At 52.4% G+C, this 18154-nt stretch overlaps 1 protein-coding gene across 1 annotated transcript; it reads left to right on the top strand.

The window, feature by feature from the left end:
* Window positions 1–184: 184 nt before the first annotated feature.
* Window positions 185–17613, top strand: ELAC2 (elaC ribonuclease Z 2). The gene is made up of 24 exons (XM_065693591.1): window positions 185–441; window positions 512–562; window positions 636–706; window positions 2141–2205; window positions 2811–2868; window positions 3353–3421; window positions 3923–4078; window positions 4565–4623; window positions 5235–5293; window positions 5378–5450; window positions 6723–6835; window positions 7386–7484; window positions 7691–7829; window positions 7906–7991; window positions 9454–9563; window positions 10339–10435; window positions 11162–11300; window positions 11882–11920; window positions 12079–12188; window positions 12623–12722; window positions 12803–12923; window positions 13130–13208; window positions 14048–14192; window positions 16754–17613. Exons 1-24 carry the CDS (start codon window positions 185–187, stop codon window positions 16994–16996), a joined length of 2538 nt encoding a protein of 845 aa, XP_065549663.1. The 3' UTR covers window positions 16997–17613.
* The last annotated feature ends 541 nt before the right edge of the window (window positions 17614–18154 follow it).

Below are 18154 nucleotides of genomic sequence, written 5' to 3'. Positions count from 1 at the left end.
GCTCCCCGGGAACGCGAACCCGCCGGGACCCGAACACCCCCACTCCGGTCCCCGGCCCCTGCCTGCGGCCGCAGGGGCCATGGCCGGCGGATGGGCGGGGACCAGGCCCGGCTGTCTCGCTTCTCATTGGGTCTCCCTCGTCACATGGTGGTGGAGCGGGGCCGCCGCTGAAGCCGCCGTGCGGATGTGGGCGCTGTGGCGGGCGCTCGGCCCCGCGCGGCTCGGGGCGGGCAGGGCCATGGCGGACACCGGCGCCGCGGCCTCCTCAGCGGCGCGGCCCGCGCGGCGGCCCCGGGACGTGCCGCGCCACGTGTGGGCCCGCGAGCGGCGGCGGAGCGCGGGCACGGGCCTGCCCGGGCCTAACACCGTCTACGTGCAGGTGGTGGCGGCCGGGAGCCGCGATGCCGGCGCCGCCGTTTACGTCTTCTCCGAGTTCAACCGGTGAGTGCGGGGCCGCCGGAGCCGGGAGCCCCCGCCCGGGCCCGCCCTGACCCCCCCCCTTCCCCTTCAGGTACCTCTTCAACTGCGGCGAGGGCACGCAGCGGGCCATGCAGGAGCACAAGTAAGTGCGGGCGGGGGGGGGCGCCCGCGGCGCGGCGGGCCCTGCTCACAGCTGCCGCCCCGTGTCCCCCCAGGCTGAAGATCTCGCACCTGGACAGCATCTTCCTGAGCCGGGTGGCCTGGGCCAACGTCGGGGGGCTGCCAGGTGAGCGGGCCGGGCTGGGGCCGGCCGTGGCGCTGGGGCCTGCCCGGTGTGGGCAGGGGAAGCGCTGTCACGGCGGGGTGTGCGTGCGGCGGTGCGGCCAGCACGGGAAGGGAGAGGCGCAGCCGCGGCCTCACCGGCCCGAATCATGGAGCGGTTTGCGTTGGAAGGGACCCTAAAGCTCATCCAGGTCCAACCCCTGCCACGGGCAGGGACCCCTTCCTTGTAGCCCCCTTCAGGCACTGGAAGCTGCTCTGAGGTCTCCACGCAGCTTCTCTTTCTCCAGGCTGAACAGTGTTCTCAGCCTGGCTCCATACAGGAGGTGCTGCAGCCCCTGAGCATCCTCGTGGCCTTCTCCGGACTTGCTCCAACTTACGTTGAGGACACTGGCACTGCACACAGTGCTGCAAGTGGGGTCTCACGAGGGCAGAGCAGAGGGGCAGGATCACCTCCTTCGACCTGCTGGTCACACTCCTTTTGATGCAGCCCAGGATACAGTTGGTTTCTGGGCTGTGAGTGCACACTGAAGCCGGCTCATGTTAAGTTTCTCATCAGCCAGTCTGCCAGAGCAGAAGCGTTACCAGCCTGGCACTGCTGACAGGGGCTGCTCCTGACCTACAGGCACCTCCTGGCCGCCTCCTGTCCTCAGTGCAGGGTGAAATTAGAGCAGGTCAATTCTTGTCCCTCTGCTGTGCTCTGGTGAGCTGCCACCTGCAGTGCTGTGTCCAGCTCCCAAGTCCTCAGCACAGGAAGGGCATGGATGTGTTGGAGAGGGTCCAGACAAGGGCCACAGAAAGGGTCAGATGGATGGAGCATCTCTCCTGTGAGGAAATTCTGAGAGAGCTGGGCTGTTTCAGTCTAGAGAAGACTCTGGGGAGACATTATTGTAGCCATTCCATTCTTAACAGGGGCCTGTAAGAAGGATGGTAGGGCCTGTTGTGGTAGGATGAAACGAGGAAGATTCAGGCTGCATGTGAGGGAGAAAATTTTGCACGGAGGGTGGTAAAATGCTAGCAGAGATTGCCCAGAGAGGTGATGGATGCACCATCACTGGAGACACTCAGGGCCAGGCTGGATGTGGTTCTGAACAGCCTGGTCTAGTGGAAGGTGTCCGTGCCCATTGCAGGGTGAGCTTTAAGGTTCCTCCACCCCAAAGCAGTCTGGGATTCATTAAAACTGGAAATCTCCCAGGAAGGAGCACATTGACAATCTGCAGGTAACTGGTTCCAAATTGTGACTGTCAGGATTTGGGAATCTTTTCCTTATCTGCTGATAAGTGGCCTGTTGAAACTGCCACAAAGCTGAGGTGAAACTGAATTTGAATCCCAGTTCAGTTCTAGCCTTCCTGGAGAGACCCACCACTCCTTTAGGGATCTTTCTTCACTATCTACCAGCGCTTACAGGGCTGTGATAAAGCTATTTCTTCCTTTCTTTTAGGTATGATTCTCACATTAAAGGCTGTGGGGCTTCAAAGATGTGTTTTCCTAGGGCCACCAAAGCTGGTAAGTGGGGGAGCTTGCAGAAGGGAACCCTTCTAGTGTTAAAGCTGACCTTGGAATTGAGAGAACTGGTACAACAGGAGTGAATCATCATACAGGTGGAAAGTGCTGGTCTGAGCTAGTGCCAGCCCGAAGGTTCTGCCAAAGGGCTGGCTTTGAGAGGCAAATCTCTTCAGTTACACACAGGACAGCATCAGACTGATGCTCCTTGAGCCTGTCTTGTCAGCTGAGGTTCTAGTAACTCATGTTTCCTCCAAGGGCAGCCTTTGTTCTCCCATCTGCTTCCTCTTCATGTTCTTTTAATAGAAACTTGGTGTCTGATCTGCTTAATGTGCTCCTTGCCAGCCTAATGCCATGACTAGGCTGGTCATTCCCAGTCCTCAGCACTATTTCATTTCCTCATAGTTTCTGCTGCCTGACTACATTGCTGGAAGGGATGGGGAGAATGGTTCTTGGGTTTCTTTTCTCTTTCTAGAGAAGCAATTCCCATGGGAGGTGGGAACCTGCTGTGTGCTTTCTGGCTGGCTCTGTGCTGCTCAGGTTTTGCCTGACATGGTGCAGAGCCTTTGACTTCACTGAAAGGAACTGGTATGCTCTCTCTTTTCCAGCAAAACTACTTGAAAGCGATTCGGCAATTCCCTGGGCCCCTAAAAAGGATGGATCTAGGTATGTGGGGAGTGATGTTTAGTGAATATGAACTTGGAATGCTTTTGTTTTAGCTGTAGCTGAGGTTGCATCAAAAAGTCACAACTTCAGGATAGAAGCCTCTGGTTTAGATCCACTCAAAGAAGTTTTAAGCCTTTGTTTTGCTCTGATACATGCTTCAGATCCATAGCTGAAGTGTTTCCAGCTCTGTTTCTGGTAGGCCATGGCCAGTCTGTTGGACTATTAGACAGCATTAAGTTTTAAACCACTGTGAAGGCAATCTGCTTGCAGAGTCTGGCAGTGAACTACCTTCCCATGGGATCATGGACTGCTTCTTGTGGATAATGGGCTTTTAAGGCCTAATTACTCATTAATCTTTACAGTTGGGCAGAGAAGGGAAGGGGGGGGTACATTCATCAGGTTTGGTTTAAGAATGAGACAAGAGTTTTTCCTGGTTGAAATCTCCTTCTGAGCCTGTTAATGCCAGTTCGTAATCTCTTTCCAGCTGTGCAGCTGCACACAGAGCCTGAGTATAAGGATGAGACGATGACAGTCCACCAGATACTTCTTGCAGGTGAGCACGTGAGGCTGTAGTCGCACAGGAGAAGCGCTTGTTCACTACCACGCTCAGGGTGGCATCTGGTTGCAAGCCTGAGTAAGAAGATGTCTATTAAGCTGCGTGTGTTTCTCAGGAGGAGAATCTCTTTCAAAGAGACAGAACCTGCTGAGTCAGTGTCTTGGATTGTTCTTTTAGGTGTGGGTGTGTAGAATGACCTTGAACTGTTGCTGTGTTCAGCTTTCTGTGGTCTCTTACTGCTGAGAGCTGTGATTCCCATGGTGCGGGCACAGACTTGACAGAGTTGAGCCATTCTGACAGACTGTAGGACTTGGGTAGTGGATGTCTCCTGAAATAAGTAACAAGTATGCAAGCACAAGTCAGACTGGGGGGGAGGAGCTTTGTGTTCTGGTGCAGTTTATACATAACTATCAAGAAAAGCATGAATAGCATTCCCTCTTCCATATCTGTGCCTTTGGATTGAGTGATTTTTCTCTGGTTTTATTGGATTTGGGACAGGAAAGCCACAAGCTGCTGAAAGTATGTTGCCTCAGAGTCCTGGAGCATCAACCCAAGGTGGAAATAGCCCTAAAGGAGATGCAGGGCCTGGATCCCCAAGAGCTGCACAGCAAAGCTTGGAGAAAGGCAAGGGAAAAGAAAGCCCAAAGGAAACAGGTGAAAAAGAAACGGTATTCCCTTTTTAACTTTAGTGAAAGGATGCCTAGTTAAGGAGATGTATTTGTCCTCCAAGCTGCTTGCTATCTGGAAGTAAGGTCCATAGAGAAGCTCAGCTGAAGGAGCAGGATGTGTTCTGGCACTTTGGAAGTTGACACAGAACTAATAAGGCATAGAAATTGGATACGATTCCTGCTTGGGGTGGGATTAGTCCCTGTAGTAGTTTGCCCCTGGCTGGAGTGGGTGCTTCAGCCTGTGTCATTTAATGACAATGGGATGTTTGGATTAGTTACTTGTCAGTCTTGGGCTTTAGTTTGGTTTCTCCCAGCTGAAGCCTTGGGCTTTCTGCCTTTAGGCTCATTCAGCATTCTGCTGCTGGGCTGGAAGATGTTGCTCCTGTTGGTGCTTAAGCAAACATGGACCCCTTTTGGCTTTAAGGAAAAATGGTAGTGATGGTTGTGAGTGGTCTTTTGCTTTCTTTTACAGGTGTTGAAAAGAAGTGTGCAAGCAAGCACGCCGACCTGGTCATGGCTTTCCTTTGTAAAGTAAGCTTGGGCATAAAGTTAATGAAATCGGTGTAGAATAGAAGAGAGTATTTCAGTTGGAAGGGACCTTCAACAATGACCTTGTCCAACTACCTGATCACTTCAGGGCTGTTCAAGCATGTTATTAAGGGCATTGTCCAAACCCTTCTTAAATGCTGACAGGCTCGGAGCATTAACCACCTTTCTGGGAAGCCTGGGCCAGGATTTTCCACCCTTTCTGTTACAAAATGATTCCTAATGTCATTGGGACATCTTGCTAAACAGATTTAACTGGAGATGACATTTTCCAGCAGGGCATTGAATCTATTTTGTGATGCTGCTCTTCAGAGTAGCTGGAGCATGAGGAAGAATGTGTGAAAGCTGGAGGCATATTTGAGAAGTGCTCCTTATAGAGCAGCCAACTATGAGTGGACAGGTTCCATTCTTGCTTCATGCTTACAGTGGGGAAGTCTGTCCTGCTCCCTTGGCTAAAGAAAGGAGCAAGAAACAGCTACAGCATCTTGGAAACAAAAAAGTCTTTTGGGGGGAAAATGAGACCGGTGGAAGTCCATGGATCTTGTTTCCTGTCCCTCTTATTTGGCTGGTAATTCTGCTTCGTTTCTTCCTTTCAGATTCACCCCAGGAAGGGAAAATTCCTGGCAGCTAAAGCACAGGAGATGGGCCTGCCAGTGTGAGTACAGGATCCCAGCTGGGTGACAGGGCAACCCCAGGCACGTTGCTGGCAAGCTGAATATTTCCATGGCCTTTGTTTCAGGGGAACTCCAGCCATTTTTCCCATAATCACAGCTCTCAAGAATGGGGAGAGCATCACTTTTGAAGGCAGGGAGGTAAGATGTAGCTGTGCTCTGTGCCTTGGCTTTGCCATCCTCCCTCCTTCACTGGGCTCCCAGGGGAATAATCTTTTTGTGCAGATTTTGCCTACCAGTAATTACTGGGACATGGGGTGGGTTTTTACGCCTGTTTTTGAGGGACCTTAAAGCTCATCCAGTTCCAACCCCCTGCCACGGGCAGGGACACCTTCCACTGGAGCAGCTTGCTCCAGGCCCTGTCCAACCTGGCCTTGAACACTGCCAGGGATGGGGCAGCCACAGCTTCTCTGGGCACGCTGTGCTGGTGTCCCACCAGTGATGTCTGCCTATTCCCTCTCACCCCTTCTTGGTGTGGGTTTTGCTGGTTTGGAGCTTTGAGTGGCTACTGGTGAGTGCCTGCTCCCTGTTCTGCCTGAATGTGGCTCCTGTGGGGAGCATGAGTGGGGCTGTGGCAGGGTGTGATGAGGGAGGTGTGCTCTGAAATGAATTCACTTATGCCTATGGCTGTGTGGCTGCTGGTTGTCAGAGCTTCTTACCTCCCCTGCCCAAAGCTTATGCAGGTCTAGGAGTGCATTAGTAGAGTTAATCCCTGGATGGGTTGGATGCTGGTGTAGCTGTCACTCCCTCCTTGCTCTGGTTCCTCCTCTCACACCAAAAGAAGTCCAGTGGCTCCTGTGTGCAGGGTCTTCATGTCTCGAACACTAGTGTGAAGTGAGGCAGAGCCAGCTCTGGCCATGTCACAGGTGATCTGTAAGTGAAGATCCTCACCTGGGAGATGTGACTGATGTATGTTTGTGTCATAAGAATTCCACAAAGCCTTTATTTTTTTAATCATGCTTTTGCTCCCACCTGAAGCTGCTGTGGGAACCTGGCAACTGCTGAAATTCCCTTCCTCTGTGTTATGTTGGGATTTGCTCTGAGACCACGGTTGGGATTTTTTGTCACACAGCAAAATGCAAACTTTTGTAGCAAGAGCAGAAAGGGAACAAGAACTGCACTTGGTTGGGTTTGCTGAGCATTGGGAGTTGCTGCTGGGGCTGATGTAACAGCTCCCTAAAGACCCATGGAATGGTTTGAGTCGGAAGGGGCCTTCGAAGTTCACCCAGTCCAACCCTCTGCGATGAGCAGGGACATCTTCAACTAGATCAGGTTGCTGAGAACCACATTCAGCATGGCCTGGAATGTCTGCAGGGATGGGGCATCCGCCACCTCTCTGGAGTCAAGCACAGTGCTGCAGGAAGGTGTGTGTATAGCCTGATGGTGGTGTGGTCTGTGTTTATCTGCCTGCAGCTCTTTCCTGAAGAACTGTGCGCCCCTGGTGACCCTGGCCCAGTGTTCATCGTGCTGGAGTGTCCCCACGAGGGCTTTGTAGATGCTGTGTGTGACAACAAGACCTTCCGAAGGTAGCGGGGTGGTGCCGGGGAGGACATCTGTGCCAAAGAGAAGCTCTTGTTCTGGTGGTTCTTGGGGCTGATGCCTGTGCACTTTGGCACTATTAAGGAGGTAGAGACCCAGGAAAGGCTGGGTGGTGTGTTGAACCTTTTAGGAAAGGCAGGGCTGTGCAGGACCTCTGGGGCTCTGTCATGGTCACAGGCTGCTCTTCCCTTAGGAGCCTTCAAAGAAGGCCATGTGCACTGGATGGCAGCAGTGCAGAGACTGCTGCTTCCCTGTGCAGTAGAAGCCTGGGCTGCACATAGCATCTCTGCAGGGCTTGCGCAGAAGCATGGCAGGCTCCTGAAAGGCTCTGCAGGTCTTGCTCTTGGAGGAGAGGAACTGCCCTGGGGGCAGAGCACAGGTGGCAGCAAAGGCAGGCTTAAGCCTTGCGGAGCCTTGAGCCTCCTGTGCTCTGCCTGCTTCAGGGGGCATCTCTGATAGCGCTCACATGCGAGAGGGGAGGCTGAGGTGACGCAGGCTGAAGCTCAGGTGCTCTCTCTATGTTTGAACATGCTCCAGGTACCAGGAGGGACATCCTGAGCATCAGGTGGCCTTGGTTATTCACATGACCCCAGAGGCAGTGCTTCGAGACAGCCGCTACCAGCAGTGGCTGCAGAGGTGGGTGATCTTATTCCTGGAGTGTCACTGATGGGCAGCAGCATGTTCTTATAGTGCCAGTGTCTTTTTCAGAGCCGAAAGACCTGTTGGCTGGCAGTAGGGCTCTGCTGGCTCAGATGGGGTCTCAGCTAATGGCTCAGATGCACACATACACCCAACTCTAATGTGGGACTGAAGCCATTGTGCCCTTTGTTGTCCTCTTGCAGATTTGGACCCGGAACTCAGCACTTGGTGCTCAATGAGAACTCCTCCGCTGTGCACAACCCGCGCAGCTACAAGATCCAAACTCAGCTCAACCTCATCCACCCTGAGATCTTCCCTCTGCTCAGCACCTACCAGAGCAAGGTAGGCCAGCCCCTGCATGCTTGTTTTTCATGCCCCTGAGCAAAGAACGTGTTTAATGTCACTCTTCTCCCTGTAGGAAGAAGAGGCTGTGTGTAGCGTGCCCATTGTGCGAGGAGAGTGCCTCTTGAAATACCACTTCAGACCCCAGCAGGAGTGGCAGAGGTCAGTGGGAATCTTTGGTTGCTGGTTTTTGGTTGTTCTGGGTGAGTCTGTGCTGAGGGTGGATGGGAGGGTTGGTGTCCTTTGCACATTCCTCCTGGTGGCTGTGCTGGGTTAAAGTAGCTGCCAAGCTGTCATTTGTGTCCCTGTCTGTCTCAGACAAGGTGTACGACATGGTCTGGAGTGTTGTTTCTGCCCCTGCCTCTTGTAGCCTCATGCACTGCTCTGTCCTTTGCTTTAACCTCATGCGCTGTGCACACAACTGTGGCTGTGGCAGAGCAGATGGTGGCAGGAAGAGACTCTCCTGGGAGCCTGGTGAAAGTCCTGTTGGGCTATCTGGGTCTTCAGAGGGTTTCAGAGCTGTGCTTGAACACTTGCAGACTTCCCTGGTGCTTGTTTTGTGGGCAAGTAGGTGAAGCTGCTCAGTGAGGAGCTTAAGGGCAGGGACCACGTGCGGATAGCAGCTGCTGTGGCTCAAGCTTCTGGCTCTGTTGGGCAAAATAGGGGGATACAGATGCAGTCACCACATGGGAGGGAAGGGATGGGAACCAGAGGGATGCTTGGGAGGTGGGACAGTGCGAGCCTCATGGAGTTCAGCCAAGCCAAGTGCAAGGTCCTGCGCCTGGACTGGGGCAGTCCCAGGCACAGACACAGGTTGGACAGAGAAGTGATTCGGAGCAGCCTCAGGAGAAGGATTTCGGGGTGTTGGGTGAGGACATACTGAACATGAGCCGGGTTCAGTGTGCGCTTAAGCCCAGAACCCCCCTGTGTACTGGGCTGCACCCCCCAGAGCGTGAACAGCAGTTGAGGGGGGGGGGATCCTGTCAATCTGCTGTGCTCTGGGGAGACTCCACTTGCAGCACTGTGTGCGGTGCTCGGGTCCTCAACATAAGAAGGACATAGAGCTGTTGGAGCAAGCCCAGAGGAGGCCACAAGGATGATCAGGGGCTGGAGCACTTCCTGTATGGAAACAGGCTGAGAACATTGGGGCTGCTCAGCCTGGAGAATAGAAGCTGCATGGAGACCTCAGAGCAGCTTCCAGTGTCTGAAGGGGGCTACAAGGATGTAGGAGAGGGACTCTTCATCAGGGACTGGAGTGATGGGACAAGGGGTGATGGGTTCAAACTGAAACAGGGAGATGTAGGTTGGAAATAAGGCAGAAGCTCTTCCCTGTGAGGGTGCTGAGGCGCTGGCACAGGGTGCCCAGAGAAGCTGTGGCTGCCCCATCCCTGGCAGTGCTCAAGGCCAGGTTGGACACAGGGGCTTGGAGCAAGCTGCTCCAGTGGAAGGGGTCCCTGCCCGTGGCAGGGGTTGGAGCTGGAGGAGCTTTAAGGTCTCTTCCAAGACAGACCAGTCTGGGGTTCTGTGACTCTGTGGTAAGGCTGGTTTTGCAGACTGTGCTTGGACAAGTGCTGTCATTTCAGTTTCAACCCTACACCATCCTGTTCCTCATCTGTTCTTGCAGAGATGCTGTGACTGTATGTGATCACGACGCATTTGTTAGTGAAGCTTTGGACCTCCCTGACTTCCAGACCCGAGTAAAGGAGTGCAAAGAGAGCCTGGCTGCTGTTCCAGGTGAGCATCAGCAACTTGTCTTGGATCGGTGGAATGGGAAGTAGGTGGTCTTGGTGACCCACTGCCTTAGAACCCAGACAAAGCTGTGAACATAAGTTTTCCTGCGACCCGAGAGGTTCTTGTAAGTCCTCCTGGAGCTGTGCAGAGGCCAGGCTTAGTACAAATGGAATTGCCTTTCTTCAGTTGGGTTTAGGCCATCTTGTGCTTCTGGTTTTCTGAAGCTGCTGGGTTTGGGGATTGAGCACTGCTGGGGCCAGAGACAAAGCACCCGTGGGTTCTTGCTCCAGCCTGACCAGAGCCCTGCTCATGTTGGATGCTGTCATAAGAGCCACAGTGTGAGTCTTCGTGTCCTTGCTCTAGATCCAGCTCTCTGTGAGGCACTCTCCTCTGAATCCCAGTTGTCCTGTTGGCAGTGATGCTCCCATGGTGTGGCACAGCACCACTCACTGCCTGCATCCTAATTCTGGACAGTCAGGGCACTGCAGAACAGGAGGAATCAGGTCCCTGTTGAGCTGCCAGCTCTGTCATTGAGCAGAGGCCTTGTCTGCCCGCCTTTGGATATGCACTTGAGGACTGTGATGTGTGCTGTTGGTGATGCTCATTCTGTCTTACCTCGTACACCTTGCAGCTGTAGGAAAGCCAGAGGCTAAGGGAAGCAAAACTGAACACGCTGGACATGAAGACGATGGAGTTACCAGGCTGTTGAACTCAGTGGTGTCTGACTGGGCAGGATGTGGATAAAATTGCCTGACAAATCCTTATCTATTTTCTCCAGGAAATGTGGGTACTTACCCTGAAATTGTGTTCTTGGGAACAGGATCTGCAATTCCAATGAAGATCCGAAATGTCAGTTCCACGCTGGTAAATATCAGGTAAATCCCAGTGCCACACGTGCTGCTTGGGCAGGCTTAGTGTCTCAAAGGGCTGTTTTGATGACACAGGGAGAGTGCCCCTCTTGTGGAGCCTGTAGGACTTCAGTGTCAGGCACCTGTGTTTCTGTAGGGAAAGACTTAAGAGCCACCTGTAAAGCCAAGCGTTCAGCATTTGTGAACCCAAACATAAATGTCTTTATTTTACCATTTACCATCTGCTCCAAGAGTGTGTTTAGAATCTACACTAGAGCACAATGAGCTGTGCTCAGTCTTTCTAAACCCTTGGCTAGGAGGGCTGGAGTCACAGTTAGAGGTGTGGAGCACTGAGAGCTCTCTGCCTTGGAATCATAGCATCACAGAATGGTTTGGGTTGGAAAGGACCTTAAGATCAAGTTCCAACCCCTGCCATGGGCAGGAATGCCTCCCACTAAACCATGTCACCCAAGGCTCTGTCCAACCTGGCCTTGAACACCGCCAGGAACGGAGCATTCCCAACTTCCTTGGGCAACCTCTTCCAGCGCCTCAGCACCCTCACAGGGAAAAATTTCTTTAGATCTAGCCTGAACTTCCCCTGTTTGTTTGAACCCATCACCCCTTGTCCTGTCACTACAGTCCCTGATGAAGAGTCCCTCTCCAGCATTCAACCCAACAGATCCCCTCCCTGGGCGGGCCCTGGGCAGAGCTCATGCAGTGCCCACTCAGTGTCATTGTCACTTGTCTTGTCAGCTCTACCCACTCCCTGCTCTTGGACTGTGGAGAAGGAACCTTTGGACAGCTCTGTCGTCACTATGGAGAGCAAGTTGACCGAATGCTGTGTAACATAGCAGCTGTGTTTGTGTCTCACATGCACACTGACCACCATTCGGTAGGTGGGGGGTGTTGGAAGGAGGAGGGTTCCTGTCCAGGCCTGCTTTGCTCCTTGGGATTTGGGAGTAGCTGATGACTACAGGCTGCCCTGTTGGCAGGAATGCCTGTATTCATCTCCTCTGCATTCCCAGGGCACTGCTGAACCTCTCTGTTTCTCATCCCCTCTCCCTTCCAGTTTGGGGTCCCTGCAGATTTGCTGGGACCATCTGGAGCTGCAGTGTTTCAGCAGTGTCCAACACAGCTTGCCTTCAGTGTTCTGCAGTCAGTGCTCACAGGAGGATGAGTTGCTCTGTTGTAGATTGGGCCTGAGCAGGGCAGGCCCTTTGCTGGTCTGCTGCCTTGTGCCCGGAAAGCACAGCAGTACTGGGAAGGGCTGAGGGGCTGCTGGCCACCAGCCTGGGGTGGGAGCAGTGACACTGTTCCCACAGCTCAGCAAGCTGCAGTTACTGGAAAGGAGCTGACATCTGTTCCTGACTGTAGACCTTCCAGCTGCTGCAGCTGAGCTGGGGTAGTGCTGTTGTTACTTCCACCTCAGACATCTCTGACTGCAGGTTTGTGTCTTGTTCACTCCCTTTGCAGGGGCTGCTGCACATCCTGATGGAGAGGCGGAAAGCTTTTGTAAGTAGTGCTGCTGTTTCATTGCCCCACACCTTGCCTTGGGGGGAGGGAACTCTGGAGCAGTGGAAAAACACCATCCTTTCCCTTGGTATTTCTTCTCTGATTTGGTGTATATCTGGTATTGAGTTTGGTTTCTTTCCTGTTTTTTGCTTTTCCAGGAGGCCCTTGGTCAGACTTTCAGCCCCCTGTTTCTGGTAGCACCTGAACAGATCATGCCATGGCTACACGAGTACCACAACCACTGTGAATTGATTCTTGGAGACATCAAGTGAGTGTTCTGTGTGGTACGTGGAGAAATGGCCTTGCTGGGTCCTTACTCAAAGCAGACTGCTGTCATCCATTCCCCAACCCCTTTACTGAAGGTGACTGACTCCTTCTATTGTGTAGAACTAGGATGTGCAGTTTGTGAAGGAAAGGGAGACAGTTTGTTACAGTTGTTACAGTTGTGCTACTTCATAGAAGCTTAAATGCTGCTTCTCTTTTGGAGAGTTGGGCAAGTGAACAAAGATTCCTGGAAGAGAGTACTGGGCAGTGGGGAGGAAGTGGTTGGGCCACTGGGTAGTGTGAGCCAGGGCAACACCAGACTGCGCAGACATGTCTTGTTCGTAAGGCTGTGAGCTGAGGAGAAATCATCTGCTTAGAGACAAGATGAGGTTTTCCTTTGTACCTGTCCTTAGTTCTCTCCTCTCCCCTCCATCACAGGATGATTCCATCCCAGTCTCTTGTGAAAGGCTGTGAGAACATCAAGCCTAAAGCTAAAGAGTTTGTCAGCTCTCTGTTGGGGAGCTACGACTTGGCTGAGGTAAGCTCCCAAGCTGGCAGGGACAGTTGCTGCGAGGGGCCAAGGGGGAGCTGAGCTCTAACACTTGTGTCCTTGTTCAGTTTCAGACTTGTGAAGTCCAGCACTGTAAAAATGCTTTTGCGTGTGCAATGATCCACAAATCTGGCTGGAAAGTAGTTTACTCTGGGGACACAATGCCCTGCATGGCCTTAGTACAAATGGGTAGGTGACAAACACCCTCTGCTTGAAAAAGGTCTTGGAGAAAGGTCTTGAACTGTTGGTATCTCCTAAACTAGTGGGCACCCCTAGACCCTTGGTGCTGTGCCTGCAACATACCCGGGGGCTAGGAGGGGGAAATGAGAGTTCATGCAGGCGGTTGAACCAGTCTGTATTCACCTAAAGACTGAATACATGCTTTTTTTACCCAGGTAAAAATGCTACCCTGCTAATCCATGAAGCAACACTGGAAGATGGCATGGAGAAAGAAGCTATAGAGAAGACACACAGGTAGGGGATGTTCTGCTGCCTCTCACTTACGAAGAAGGCAAAGGTGCTGAGCTGGGTTTTGTCCTTGGAGCTGGTGGTGGAGGGCCCAAGTCCTGTACATGGTTCTGGTGTATGTAGAGCTCCTCAGTACTAAAATGCTGTGTTGCTCATTGCACCAGCTTTGAAGCCTTCACAGCTCCTCTGAACGTCCCCAGAGAAGAGAAGTAGATGGTGGTAGCTCTGCAGATAGCCTAGCCCAAAGGCAAGGCCCTCTGCTTGATTATATGTAGGACTAAACTCGGGAGGTAAAAGATTATTAGGCAGAAGCTCTTCCCTTTAAAGTCCCCTTAAGCTTTAAGGTCTCTTCCAACACAAACTATGACTCTGTGAAGAGTCATCTTGTCCCTGCATCCAATCACATAATTGGGGCCGAGTGCTGCAATACCAAGTGCTCCTCCAGCAAAAGTGGGGAGACGTGAGAGCAGCGTCTCGGAATTCCGTGTGAGTTGCTGTGCAGGAGCTGGACTTGCTGGCACCCCTGGGACATGCACTTGAATAAGCCCTTGTCCCCACTTTGTGGAGCTCTTCAGTGCAGAGATCCAAGTAATTGCAGTTGCTCTCATGCACTTGGAGATATTTGGAGGTCAAACCTGCCACCAGCACAGGTTGCCAGAGGAAGAGGTGTCTGGCTGTGCCTGCAGAGAGCATGGATACCTTGTGCTCCACCAGCGTCAGTAGGACCTGGTGGTGTGTGTGATGTGCCCTTGGATGCAGAGCAGCCAGCCCTGCCCCCTGGAGCAGCAGCATCAGCCAGGCTGTGTGTGACGGGGACGTGGTGCCCTGTTTCTGTTCCTTTGCAGCACAACCTCGCAGGCAATTCAGACTGGGATGAAGATGGGTGCAGAGTTCATCATGCTCAACCACTTCAGCCAGAGATATGCCAAGATCCCGCTCTTCAGTGAAGACTTCAGTGAGAAAGTTGGAATTGCATTCGATCATATGAGGGTAAGTTGGGAGCTTGGAGCCAGCCTGTGGGAAAGGTTTCAGTGTTACTTTGGGAATGACTGCTCATGACTTGAATTCTGCACTCGTACCAATACACCATCTCCTTCTGAAGAATCCTCCTCTGAAACAGCTCCTCCTTTTGTTGCTGGCAGCAGATGTCCTCAGTGTGGGGAGGGGGTGAGATGGATGCTGTGGGTTCTTGAGAGCGCTGCTCAGGGATGGGATGGGCATCATATGCTCCTGGCCAGCTCCCCAGAGTTTATGTGATGCTCGTGGTGTGGAATACCCCTTTGGCTAGTTTGGGTCAAGTGTCCTGTCTTTGCTCCCTCCTGGCTTCTTGTGCCCCTCCTCACTGGCAGAGCATGAGACTGAAAAGTGCTTGATCAGGTAAGTGCTACTGAGCAACAGCTTAAACTCTAAAGCCAAAACTATCCCAGGGCTGTATCCACCCCTTATTCCACGCCATTTATGTCATGCCCAGATCCCACACTTCCCAGTACATCATCACCTTTCCTGCCTTGTGATCTGTGCACTCCGATATTGTTCTCTTGGCTACGGGCAATCCCTGTAAAGTCTGTGGAGTTCATTCAGTCCTTGACGTTGGGCTGCATCTGTCCCGACAGTCTCTCAGGGCAGGACAGCTGATGTGTGGTGTTGGATTCTTGCATGCTGAAGCCAGTCCAGGTTCCATCCCGGTTGTTCTCATCCTCGCATCCAGATGTTCATTCTTTGTTAATGCAGGGATGGAAAGGGAGTTGGGTTCAGATCCCCATGTCTGGAGCAGCAGAGTGGTGCACCAGGAGGCACCCAGTGCAGTGATGGGCCGTGGAAGTGATAACAAATGGTATTATCCCAGAAGCACAAATTGTTAGGGTTGGAAGGACATCACCTAGTCCAACCCCCTGCCAAGGCAGGGCCTCCCAGAGCAGGGCACATAGTAACATGTCCAGGTGGGTTTGGGATGTCTCCAGAGAGGTAAGACTCCACAAACCCCCTGGGCAGCCTGTGCTAGGGCTCTGCCACCCTCAGTGTAAAGAAGTTCTTCCTCGTGTTGAGGTGAAACTTGTTGTGCTTTAGTTTATGGCCATTGTTCCTCGTCCTGTTGCAGTTAACATGATCTGATCTAATTCATTGGCTCTTCTCACCCCAAATCAAATCCCCTTGAGGCTCACACCAACTTCCTCATCCTCCAACTTCACCCACCAAGTGAAGTCCTCACTGTGAACTGGTTTCAAATCATGGTACATTCCTCAAAGGGAACAGAGGCAAGGAACCAAGCCAGCCTTTTGTAATGACCTGCTGTCTGTCTACCAACACCATGCAGGTGTTGGTAAATACAGGATTTTGTTGTTCACATCTGGAATTAGACATTTTTTGAGGTGTCTTTTCCATTCTTTGCAAAACAGTGGACCTCAGAGCAGCTTCCAGTGTCTGAAGGGGGCTACAAGGATGTTGGAGAGGGTCTCTTCATCAGGGGCTGCAGTGACAGGACAAGGGGTGGTGGGTTCAAACTGAAACAGAGAAAGTTCAGGTTAGATCTAAAGAAGTTTTTCCCTGTGAGGGTGCTGAGGCACTGGAAGAGATTGCCCAAGGAAGCTGTGAATGCTCCATCCCTGGCAGTGTTCAAGGCCAGGCTGGACAGAGCCTTGGGTGACATGGTTTAGTGGGAGGTGTCACTGCCCGTAGCAGGTTGTTGGAACTGGATGATCTTAAGGTCCTCTCCAACCCAAACTCTTTTATGATAATGAGCTCTTTGACGTTTCACATCGCTCCAAATCCACTCTGGAAATTTTGGAATCGCGCAGTACTTCTCATGTGAAATTCAGTTTGCTAAGAACTGAATGTAGGGGGTCTTAAACCAATGGAAAGGATGACTTTTGTCCCATTCAAGTTCAGGTAAAGCCACTTTATTACATCTGCAAATCTCCATATTTCAGCAGTTGCTTGATAAAGTGAATCAGATTTGACTCCTATGTGTAGTGCTCAAATGTTCCTTTGGGCTTCATATAACAGAGTAGAAATCAGGATGTAAATGAGCCATTAACTGCCGTGAAGAACTGCTCTGAATTTGCCCAGAGCTGCACTGACCTGTTGCTCTTTCTGCTGCCTTTGCCTCTTTGTTCTTTGTGTTGACTTTCACTGCCCCTTCGTTTAGACAGCTGAAATTCTTTAGCACAAGTCCTTTGAAAAAGAGTAAATGATCTTGTCAGAGGTACGGTCAAGAGTCTGAAGCTTGAGCACCATCACTAGAACTCAGTCTGACCATAACATTTGTGATGTCCTCCACTGACCCCTCAGGCCCTGCAGTGAGTGACTGTAGCTCTTGTGGGTTTCTAACAGTGGCCACCATATTCTCCCTTCTCAGTTGGTGCTGCTGATGCCTCTTGCAGAAGACAGTGAGGAGCCTAACACTGCTGGTGTTGGATTGAATGCAGCCATAGCAGTGGCAATAGTCACTGATGGAGCGAAACGTGGACAGCACCCACATCTCTTAGGAATTAAATTGGAGGAAGGAAAACAGAGCTCAGTTCTCATGCAGGTGCTCCTGTGCTTTGTTGCAGATACGCTTCAGTGACTTCCAGACCATCCCGAAGCTGGTCCCGCCTCTGAAGGCTTTGTTTGCAGATGACATAGTAGAAATGGAGGAGAGAAAGGAGAGACGGGAGCTGCGGCTCCTGAAAGAGACTGCTCTAATCCTGGAGAAGCTGAGTGCTGGGGAGAACAAGGAGGCACCGTGCCAGAAACGGAAACAAGTCAAGAACCATCAGGAACTTCCAAACAAGAAGCTTAAAAGTGTAAACTGAAAGAGGCAGGGGCTGGGGATGCTCTGCAAGGAGAGGCCTTGCTCTGCAGGGCTCAGAGCGTGCAGCGCTGTGGGAGCCGTGGAACAGGGCTGGCCTCGGTATCTGGCTTTGCTTGGTCGTGAGGGATCTCCATGGGCTGAAGCTGCTGAGCATGCCCTGAGCAGCACGAGGCCTTGTGGTGACAGTATCTGCTCCTGCAGCTCCTGGTCTGGGCCTCACCAGTCCCTCTTTCATTTTTATTTTAGCCACAAATTGTTCTCTCTCAACTGTTTTAATTTGGGTTTTATGCTACAGGCTATGAGTGATGCAAGGGCAGCAGCCAGCCCTGTGCAGCTCAGCTTGGAGAAGCCCTGGAGGTACCCTGGGTTCACTAGAGTGAGTGGGCAGCTCTCAGGGCTGAGGAGCGTAACCAGGTATCAGCACCCAGAGGTGTTTGTATCAACGTAGGAGGAAATGTCACAATAAAATGGGACCCAATTACTATTTAGGTTAAAGTTGAGATGCGAATGCTGCTGTGTTCCCATTTTATTGTGGTTTTCTCAGTTGATTTTTCCTCCTAAGATGTTTTTTCAAATCATTTATTTAGAATCTGAATAAACCACTGGACATGTACTAGAGGCTGGGTTCTGTCTGGATCACTAATGAGGACTTGGCAGTTCAGACACCTACATGTCCTGGGCTGCACCCCCAGAGCATGAGCAGCAGCTCAGGGAGGGGATCCTGCCCCTCTGCTGTGCTCTGGGGAGACCCCCCTGCAGCCCTGATCCAGCTCTGGGGCAGCAGCACAAGAGGGACGTGGAGCTGCTGGAGCGAGGCCAGAGGAGGCCATGGAGATGCTGCGAGGGCTGGAGCAGCTCTGCTCTGGAGCCAGGCTGAGAGAGCTGGGCTGGGGCAGCCTGGAGAACAGAAGGCTCCTGAAGGGGAGACCTGAGAGCAGCTCCAGTGCCTAAAGGGGCTCCAGGAAACCTGGAGAGGGGCTTGGGACAAGGGCCTGTAGGGACAGGCCAAGGGGAATGGCTTGAACCTGCCCGAGGGGAGACTGAGATGAGCTCTGAGGCAGAAGCTCTTCCCTGTGAGGGTGCTGAGGCGCTGGCACAGGGTGCCCAGAGAAGCTGTGGCTGCCCCATCCCTGGCAGTGCTCAAGGCCAGGTTGGACAC

Source organism: Lathamus discolor, chromosome 13, assembly GCF_037157495.1.
Source record: "Lathamus discolor isolate bLatDis1 chromosome 13, bLatDis1.hap1, whole genome shotgun sequence".
Lineage (NCBI taxonomy): Eukaryota > Metazoa > Chordata > Aves > Psittaciformes > Psittacidae > Lathamus > Lathamus discolor.
Note: the sequence above shows the minus strand (reverse complement) of the source record. Positions and strands in the feature narration are given on the sequence as shown.